This window comes from Glandiceps talaboti, chromosome 13 (assembly GCF_964340395.1).
Source record: "Glandiceps talaboti chromosome 13, keGlaTala1.1, whole genome shotgun sequence".
Lineage (NCBI taxonomy): Eukaryota > Metazoa > Hemichordata > Enteropneusta > Spengelidae > Glandiceps > Glandiceps talaboti.
In genome coordinates this window covers 8,552,217-8,563,203 of record NC_135561.1, presented here as the reverse complement: position 1 = coordinate 8,563,203, position 10,987 = coordinate 8,552,217, and the positions used below count along the sequence as shown (strand labels likewise).

Here is a 10,987-nt window from a genome sequence, read left to right as displayed (position 1 = left end):
AACCTAATCACACCTTGCAGGAGTGTCTGAGTAATAACAAAATTGATAACCTTGTCACAAAAGTGATTGAAATAACAAATCTCTGTCTTTTGTTGACGTAATAATTCATATTGGATATGGGCAGACTACAAAAATTTGGAAGGAAAGAAAATATAACATAAATCAAATGAAACCAATTCAAGTGACATCACCCCATGTATGATTCTCACATTTCATATGATGTTGCTTAACACCGTTAGACAAAACAAACCACAGCTAATAAAAGCCAATTCTTTTTTTTTCATTTCATTTTTTTCCCAAGCATACCTAAACCTTAGCAAAGTGAATGCATGTTTGGATATTAGAATTATTTTTTGGTCTTGTTTATCTACAGTATGCAAGTCTCATAAGGGGCTTTAATTTTCTAAATTACAAACAGACACAAGGAAATAGTGCAATGAAATGGGTCTAGTTAAAATAAAATAAATTATGGCAATTTGCTTTTTCTCTAGGACCTATAATCATGTGATGCGATATTATGTACAGCATGATAAATTTGTTCATCAAAATATAGTTTTTGTCAACGGAAAGTGTCACTACATGCTATGTACTTCAGATACTACCAAAAAGTAAATTTTAAAAATCCAACAACAATTATTTTGAAAATAATCTTAAATTGAAAGGTTGTACTTTAGGTTCTAACTTTGTTATAATGTACCAACTTTTAATTAATTTTCCATACTAAGCTAACTTTTTCTTCACATTTTCAGGAATGTTGAATTTCTCTGTGATAGATCTAATGCTGCTTTTTACCACATTTACATATTATGTAAGTGTCAGTATGCCCTCTTAGCCAATTTGACGTGCTACTGACACACACAACTTCGTGTGGTGCACAAAAATAGTGTTCCCCTATCTCTTACTAATACTATGTGGTGACTCACAAGAAATGCCAGTTTTTCTCACTTTGACTCACAACAGATTTGGCTATCATTAGAGAGCACACTGTAAGTGTGCATACATGTGTATGTGCAAGTGCGGATGTTATATGTATGTGTGCACGAAGCACAAGTGTAAATGCAACTATGAATGTATGCATATGGATATTTGCATGTTTGTGAATGTTGTGTTAGTGTGCATCTGTATTTATCTGTGTGTGTGTGTGTGTGTGTGTGTCTGTCTGTCTGTCTGTCTGTCTGACAATGTTTATACAACTGTGTGTGCTATTTGGTGTAATTAGCTTACAAAGTTCTTGTTTTATACCATTTCAATGATTTGTTTTCCTTCCCAAAAATAAGACTACCCAGCTTGCTATGTCAGATAGTGTACTATTTCCAAACACAAACTTATCATAGGGCAACAAAAATATAGTCAAAGTAAATAAAGTGATGCATCTTCTACTGAAAATGTAGGTTTGTTGACTAAAGGGGCATGACAGCAGGACCATTCCTCCTTACAGTATAACAACAACTAATTACACAAGTTTTGCTCTAGACAATTATACAGTGTATATATGTATTCATTGACCATTGTAAAGCATTAAGACTCTTACAAGCAGTTTACAATCTGATGGATGAAGTTTGTGGACCAATATTAAAAGCTCTTCATCAGATTGAAATCCTCCTGTGTAAATTACTAGTAGTTAAGGCCATTCACTACACCAACGTGTATATTAGCCCCTGTTATGTCCTAGACATTGCTAGCAGTGTGTCTTCTAATCCAATTTGACATGCACCTGACACACACAGCACCTGACACACACAATTTCTAGTGACGCACCAAAATTGTTTCTGTATCTCTTATTATAAATGCCAGTTATCATTTTGACTCACAACAAAATTTGGCCAGTCATTCAATAATTGTTCATGTATGTATGTATGTATATATGTATGTGTGTGTGTGTGTGTCTATGTATGTATGTATGTATGTATGTATGTATGTATGTATGTATGTATGTATGTATGTATGTGTCTATGTATGTATGTATGTATGTATGTATGTATGTATGTATGTATGTATGTATGTATGTTTCAGTCAGTACAATTAAATCAGAAAACTGAAATGCTAACCGTAAGCCATTATGTTTTGGTCTGCATCCTTTAAACTACTGGAGGTATATTTTTTCTGCTTTACTCTACGATATATGTGACCACTGGATTGTCCTAAGACTTTGCACAGCCTCTGCAATCACATTGTTATCTGCAGGCAGGGTAGATGCCACTGGCTGAGCTTGTGGTGGTTGTGGAATATACATTTGAGCTTCGTTAGGAGCTGCATATGAATGGAATTCCCGTTGTTGTGCAACAGGTGGAGTAGCTATAGCCAATGACTCGGAATCACTTTCACTGTATGACTCATCTCCAGATTCTGACTCTGATGTTGGTCTAGATATTTTCACTTTTTGCCTGGGGATTTTGGGACGAGCATCAGCCTTGACAGGGCTACCATAACCATGAACTTTCATGTGTGTTCTCAAGTTGTCTTTCCTGTTGAAACGTTTCTTGCATTCCTGACACTCATGCGGTTTGTCTCCGGTGTGGATACTGACATGACGTTTGAGGTGGGCTGCTGTATCAAATGCCTTACCACAGTCCCCACATTTGTAGGGTCTGAGAACAACACCCATGTGTCTCTGTTGATGTTTGTTTAGACTATGAATTCTTTTGAATTGTGAGCCACACATTTCACAGACATAGCGTTTTTCATCTGTGTGGACTGTCAGATGCTTGCTGAGATCAATTTTACGGAAGAATTTCATGCCACAGTGCTCACACGCAAATGACTTTCCTTCTCCGTGTATGACTAGATGCCATTTCAATCCTCCTTCTGAAGCGTATGTCTTCCCACATTGATCGCACTGGAAGGGCCTTTGCCCTGAATGAGTCGTCAAATGGTTCTTTAAATTTCCATAAGTGGGATGTCCTCTGTCACAAAATGGACACAGGTAAGTTGTTGCTCCATGGGCAGACCTATGATGTCGGGCATAACTGACAGGATATGCAAATTTCTTACTACATTGCATACAAACAAGTGGTTTCTCTTCATCACTGATATGGTCTTCTTCGTGCATCTTTAGCTGTGAATCCTGGGAGAATGCCTTCTTACAATATTTACAAGTATGGCCTTTACCACTTGCATGTACCTTCTTAACATGCTCTGCTAAATCTGCCTTGAAGTAGAAATCACGGCTGCACAACTCACACACCCAATCTCTCTTACCAGCATGTCGCATCTGATGTTCTTTGAAGTGAGTGGAAGAACTGAAGGCCTTTCCACAAGTATTACAGACGAATGGTTTCTCACCAGTGTGTGACCTCTCATGTCTGTCTAGATGCCATTTGTCACGGAACTGCTTCTCACAATGCTTACACTGCATATTTTTTGTTCTAGTATGTGGTCGCTTCTCCTTTGGCTTGCTTACCACAGTTCCATCTGCATTCTTTTCAGTTACCTTTTGAACTTTCTTGACTCTTGGCTTTCTTGGTGGCTTCTCTTCTGGTTTCTTTGGTTTGTTTTTAACACCAGGCTTTCTCCCTCTGGTGGTAGGCTTCCTGGCCACGGGTATAGTGACTTGAATTTTTCTTTTCTTTGGTGGTAACTTCATTCGTGGTGTCAGTTTAAGTTTTATTTTCTGTGGATGTTCAGCTTTTCTTTTCCTTCTTCTGGTCACATCAGCTGGTGATTGAGCAGCAGTTGTTGAATTGAATGCATCTGTTTCTAATAAACCTTCCTTTTCCTGCTGAATACTGGATGGCAAACTGACAGGTGTTTCTGGTTTATCTGTTGTTTTATCCACTTCCTCAGATTTGTCCATTTCCATCATTTTACTGTTATTATCCTCATCACTTTTTCGTTCTGACTGTTGATCAATTGACTTTTTAAAACCACCAGACAGTGCATTGGATATCCCACGAATTCTCTTCTCTGCACTTATTTGGTCTTCAGATTCTAATAAAATATACATGTATAAAATTTAAATAAACATGAAGAGGATTAACAAGTTTCATTGCACTGTGCACTGTGTTGCATAAATGCAAAATTCTCCCAGTTATCAAGCTTTTGACATATCCATATCATAGCTACATGCGCATATCAACATGTTAAATTTCAATAGTATTACAGCAAGAGGGAACTAGAGTACCTAGGGAAGATGCAAGCATTGCCTTTCTTACAAACAGACCTGTATAATTTTAATCAAATCCAATGTGAATCATGCAGGTTTGAACCCAGACTGCAGTGGTAAGAGGTGTACAAGCCACCCGGGCAGGTTTGAACCCAGACTACAGTGGTACATGTAGGAGGCATATGAGCTAACCACTCAACCACAACAACCCCAATAATGTTCAACAAAGACTAAACACAATGGAATAATTTAAAAGTAAAATTATTTATATGCAATTTTATGCTACAGGATGCTGAAATCATGCCACATCAGTTGTACCACATTTCCCTGTTTCTGTTACTGGGGTTCCCAAACCTTAGTAAAAACACTGCTTACCTTGGCTATCAGAATCTCCTGGGAATTCAGGCAATGAAGGAGGATCAAATCCATCATCATTGTCATCTGAAACATCGTCCTCTTTTTGAACTTTAGCTTTCTTGCTTACTCCCACAGGAAGCCCTGTCTTGCCATTGAGTGGAACATCTTTGACATTGACCTTCAGTCCTCCGCAGTAATACTGTCTTATCAGATCTTTGGTACCATAGTACTGACCATTGCCATCAATATCAACCAGCTTGATGAAAATACTGAAACCCATTTCTGAAGCCAAGTTGTAGCCCTGCAGAAAATGATAAGCAATGTTACATATTTAATGAAAATACTGAAACTCATTTCCAAAGCCAAGATAGTCATGTAGGTAGTGAAAGGTATATATACTCTCTAATTTGACATGACACTGACACACACACATATTTCTTGTGACACACTAAATATTTGTGTTCCCCTATCCCTTACTACATTGTACACTGTATGTGGTGATTCACAAGAAAACCAATATTTTATGACAGGCACACAAGAACATAGATACATACTACATTATTATACGTTATTTATATACAAACATTTACATACATACATAGATAGCTAGATACATACATACATACATACATACATACATAGCTAGATACATACATACATACATACATACATATATACATACAACCCACTACAAGTTACTATTCATCAGCTATGTTTGATATCACCACACAGAAACCAATAAGAAATTACACATGCTACACTTTAAGATAGCAACATTGAATGAATACATGAAGTGAAAGTGCTACCATGCAGACATCAAAACACCAATGCCTGTGTATCAGTATATTTCATAATAGACAAAATGTAGCAAGACATTGCAATCATAGCATCTTATCGGTTTCTGCCTGGTTGTATCATACAAAGATGATGTACAGTTATTTAAAAGAGGCTATGTATATGTACAATACATATAGAAAAACACATACTAAATACATACATAGTGATACCTATCTACACACATACCTGCAAACATGCATACATACATACATACATACATACATACATACATACATACATACATACAAATACACACATATAGTACATACACATGTACAAACATAATTCGTACATGTATGTATGTATATTTGTATGTATGTATGTATGTATGTATGTATGTATGTATGTATGTATGTATGTATGTATGTATGTAATATGCGTGTGTATGTATGTATGTATGTATGTACGTACGTACGTATGTACGTATGTATATGTGTGTGTGTGTATGTATGTATGTATGTACATACATACATTTATCTATTAATGAGTTGGTCAGTATGGATCATATTTCTAAATTGTGTTTGTCAAAGATAGAACTGTGTGTATCATTATCGCCACCTCTATAGTGATATCCAATACTGCTTCTCTCTTGTATTGTAAACATTGTGTGCCTACACACTTACCATTTGCACCAAGTTCTTTTTCAACTCATCAACACATTTCTCTTGCTGTATCTTCCCAGGTGGTATGGAACTTTCACTGTCAGCTGCCGAAACTGTCCCCTGGGAGGTGTTCAATGCAGTATCAACAGCATCTTTCTGGGTCATTGGTTGTAGAGATTGCTTGTCCTGCTGTGTTGCAGGCTGGACTGTCTCTGTGGTGGGACCATCTACACCTGCACCCTCCATGATGTCTAGACTGTGACAGTGAAGGCGGCAGAGGAATGGTGATGAAAACTGAACTCACGCAAACCACAGTGCTCTCTCCCTAGAAAATAATGATAAGAGCCATGTGTGATTTACATAACAATAGAACACACACATATATGCAAATTCTTATTGTTTAAATAAATCTATCATAGAACCATAGACCCTCCACCCACCTGGTGGAGGGTCTATGATAGAACTAATTACAGAATACTGTTCTCATGAAACCAATGATGGCAACCACACAAGTGTACATTTGAGCGAAAATTATCGTTCATTCCTGACATTTGAGAGCTTTGAACAAAAATGTTTCCTTCTGATTTTTTAATTCTCATTTCTAAGTCATTCAGAATGTTAAACTATAATTATGAACTGAAAGTTAGAATAACACAACATGTACACATACACATATTTTTTTTATATTGAACTGGCCATGACCATAGACCCTCCACCAGGGTCTACATGTATGCCATGACCAACTACCCCATCATTTTACAGTTTGTTATGATTAGAAAATAAAAAGGACCATCATTAAACAACAAATCTTTTACATTAATGACTTCGATAAATATCAATAACTAGGTTCCCTATCACATAAAATAATTATCAGTATTAGAGTTATGAAAATAATAATGAATAATGTAGGGTTCTTATATAGTGCTTTCCCACAACGTGCTCAAAGCGCTTTACAATTATTACCCCTGGCTCGGATCAGAATGGCCCTTTAGTCTTCCTCAAACTCCATGGGGAGCATACAATCCATTGCAGCCATTTAAGCGCATAGGATTAAAGTCTTCACATTCCAACCTACATCCTACCAGGTCCCCAATTATACAGCTGGGTTGACTGAGGCACATTCGTGGTTCAAATCTTGCCCAAGGACTTAAGCCACTCAGGAACAAAAAGCAAGCAGCGACAGGGCTCGAACCTACAACCTGTAGATTTCAAGCCGGTCACGCTAACCATTCACCCATCATGACTCCACAAAAACATATATGATTGTATCTAACGTGTTAAAGATAGAAATGGCCATAAAAATGTTGATTTTTGGTTATACATGTACAGGATTACGTGTGTGCGTGAGTGTGGCTTCTGGCTTTTGTCGATTTTAAATCCATTTGTGTTTGATTCATTGCTTTGTATATTTGTAGATTTATTTCTTTGTATACATGTATATAATGTATACATATATTTGTATATTTTTATCTCAACACTACATGCAGTGTTTTTTCTAAGATTTGGGAACCCCGGTAACAGAAAGGGGGAAAGAGGTAAAACTGGTAGTGCTTCGCATGCAATGTATCATAATTTAGGTGGGGAACCCCGGTAAAATGATGTGGGAACCCCGGTAGATTTTTCCTACTTACCGCCCTTAAATAAAACACTGACATGTATGTGAGGAGAGCCTACGAGTTTAAATAAAGGCTATCAATAATAAAAATAATAATACAGTAGTAAAACAACACATAGGGACGATCACACCATGACATATTACACAATGAACTTCATTTGTTTTTAGAGGAGGGGTTCTAGTGTCAATGACTATGATGTATGTGATTGCTGAAATTTATTTTTGCACATCTAATCCACACAAATTTACAAAACTTTCACACTTTCAATGATAACAGGTTCTGTATTTACTACTGAGATGTTGATTACAATTTACGGCTAAATGTGATATACAGACAGTGCTGGGTTTCTCATTATCATTTTCGAGTGTTTGACTATGTTTTATTTTGTATCGATCAAAGTGACGTGACAATGACAATTTTCACCATGGTGTATATCTTATATAAACAAATTCATGTTGCACTCTTGAACGTCCATCTAGAGGAGGGGTTCTGGCCTAAATAAAGTTCATTTACTGAGCTCATGCGACATTGTGTGATCATGCATCCCTAAAACAGAAACATCCAACATTTGAAGTGGTTCACCAAAGTGAGCCTGATGACTTATCAATGGCCTAGATATGTTATTACATCCCCAACTACACAGTTGCAATGTTTACATTGAAGTTTTACAATCTTGGAGTCATGATGGGCGAATGGTTAGAGTGGCCAGCTTGGAATCTGCAGGTTGCAGATTTGAGCCCCACCGCTGCCATGTGTCTCTGAGTGGATAAAATCCTTGGACAAGGTTTGAACCATGACTATGCCTCAGTCAACCCTGCTGTATAATTGGGGACCTGGTAGGATAGAGGTTCCAATGTGAATGGTTTAATCCTATGTGCTTATAAACGCTGCAATGGACCGTATGCTCCCCTGGGAGTTGAGGAAGTATAGAGGGCCATTGTGCCGCTATAGATCCGAGCCAGGGGTGATAATTGTAAAGCACTTTGAAGTTTGAGCATGTGGGAAAGTGCTACATAAAAACCAATATTATTATCTTTGAAAGACTAGTAAAGTTGAAATTATTGTCCAATTGTTCCAAAATATAACACAATAATTTAAATTTTGTGGGGACACCGGTAGCTAAAGTTACTAATTTACTATCATAACTATAGCAATGTCTTGTCAAATATTATAATAATTATGCTTACATTCATCACTAAAAAAATAAAGTTTTACATTGCTAACTAATATATAGTGCTAATAATTGTGTACTTTGGCTGCAGTAAAACTAACTGTAGCATTTGTTGTGATTTTGAGTTTTTTTCTGTTTTAGTGCTTTTTATTCCGTTGTTTAAAATTTTAATTGATTAAACGATGGCAGATGCAATGAAAAACGCCAAACAACCCCCCAAAAACAGAAATAAAATACTCAAAACAAATGCTACAATTATTGCAGTTACTAATGTCATTTATATCATGACATCATACGCCATTAGTGTATCTGGGGATTTACAACTTTACAATTTGCATGCACAGTACAGACATACATGTATTTTGTCTCCCATCTTGTCAAACCTCAATATTGTTACTCCATGTAGTTTAATTTAGAATGAGCGCAGTCCTTTTACAAACTTATGCCATCAAATTACAACTTGGAATGATAAGACAGTATCGTCGGATCTGAAAACAGACCCTGAACCAGGGACGCTGCAAAATTGAAAGCCGTCGTGTGGCTTTGTTTGAGGGCAGTGCCGCCTACTCGCTTCAGTGGCTTCCTCAGTGGAACTATGTACACCTGCTTCATATAAACACGTGTTTTCCATGTCCTTGAGCTACCACCTAGTATAAAATAAAGATGACATACCTTGATCAGGGCAAAGATGCCGTTTTTAGAACTATAAAATTTCCAAGTGAACGCCGTCTGTGGAGGTGACGCGTGCCTATTGCTTCCGGGTTGATTAATTAGTTGCTTGAATCTTTCCTCCAGTTAAGGCGCCCTCGACGATGCACAAAAGCGCTGATTTTACAGCAGCCACAGACAATCTTACATGTACTTGTCTGTGCAGCAGCGCAGAAAAAAAAACAGCCCTTGATGTCAAATAACAACAACCTAAAAACTCTGAGATATGACAATTTGTGTGCAGTGAACAATCGAACTGAGCTGATGAAGATAACTTCGCACAATCAATCTAAGGCCACATTCACAAACACCGAAAAGGGGGGGGGATAATTTTTGTAGTACCTCTTAACCCTCCCCACACATCCATTTTTTTTTCAAGTATCACCCTTCCTGATTGTAAACATTTGAAGTACCCCTCCCTATTCTATGCCCCCTCCCGTCGAATCGTGCGGCACAAACAAATAAATGGAATTTCAGCCCAACGCCTGAGCATGCTACTCAACCAGTTACTAGACTTTTCGATACATTAACAGAAAATAGAGCGTTCCCTTTATAAACAGAACCAATGGAAGAGGAAACTTAAGAATGCATTTCGTACGGACATTGTTGTTTAATAATGTATACAGCTGCGTATGTACACCCCAGAACTTAATGATCCTTGACTGATTATACATGACAAACTTACTGCTCAGCTCTACTCAGACCCTGTCTTATCATCAGTACAGTAGCCGAGAGGATGTCTGTGTCTTTGAATCCGATTTGAATCCATTAAGGATATCATTTTCAGATTCAAAGCCACGGATAGCCTCTAGACTATAGTATCACGAACCACGGGAAGACTTTTTGTGTACGTGTTCATGTACACAAAACGTTCCAACCAATTCCAGGGGTAGGTAACAAATAATTAGTCTAGAGCACGATCGATATAGTGACAAGTACAAACATACAAGTTGCGGGAAAATTCTACATAGTATCTGGTACAAGTCCAGAAAAACAGAATTCTGTGATCACAATCAATAATTTATGTCGTATCATATCTTACTATGAAAAATTCAATTGGCAAATATCAAACATTAATATTAAATGGTACGTCAACGTGAAATGATTATGAGTATATACTAAATTTAATCATAGACAATATCCTATCCTTAAATCTTGAAATTTTAATGGCTTCAAGTTCAATAATTAATGTTCTCAGAATTGTGAGTTCATATATAAATGGCTGAATATTATTGACGTCATAGTTTTCTGAACGATTGGTATTTTGTCGTTCTCACTTCCATTTTCTCTCCCTCCAAATAATTGATAAATTCATATTTTGATCGAATTGTGATTGACAGATGAAAATAGTGTAAACTTTGAAGTACACGGTAATTATGAATTACCAAACAATAAATGTTTTGCAATAATTATTTATAATTTTGTATACATATCGTGATTTACTTCACAATCACTTAATCTTATAAATCACAAGTATTCCTTTGAATGTTTTAATATGTAAATTCGTAGGCTTATTCCCACTTGTGAAGGTTCACTTCGGAGGTTAGAAAGTGTGATGAGTAGATCGGAGGAGGGGGGGGGGTTAATTGGTTGG

General features: G+C 36.9%; 1 protein-coding gene across 1 annotated transcript; it reads right to left on the bottom strand.

Moving 5' to 3' along the window:
* Positions 1-2,113: 2,113 nt before the first annotated feature.
* Positions 2,114-9,421, bottom strand: LOC144444189 (uncharacterized). Its single transcript, XM_078133605.1, has 4 exons — positions 9,358-9,421; positions 5,920-6,223; positions 4,478-4,760; positions 2,114-3,927 (listed from the first exon to the last, which is right to left on the bottom strand). Exons 2-4 carry the CDS (start codon positions 6,142-6,144, stop codon positions 2,114-2,116), a joined length of 2,322 nt encoding a protein of 773 aa, XP_077989731.1. The 5' UTR covers positions 6,145-6,223; positions 9,358-9,421.
* Positions 9,422-10,987: the final 1,566 nt, after the last annotated feature.

Bases quoted from the DNA above. Each gene is read 5' to 3' on its own strand.
- LOC144444189 (XM_078133605.1), bottom strand. From the start codon at position 6,144: ATGGAGGGTGCAGGTGTAGATGGTCCCACCACAGAGACAGTCCAGCCT. The intron at 4,761-5,919 runs GTAAGTGTGTAG...CATTTTCTGCAG, and splicing joins AAAAGAACTTGGTGCAAATG to GGCTACAACTTGGCTTCAGA. The intron at 3,928-4,477 runs GTAAGCAGTGTT...ATATTTTATTAG, and splicing joins AGGAGATTCTGATAGCCAAG to AATCTGAAGACCAAATAAGT.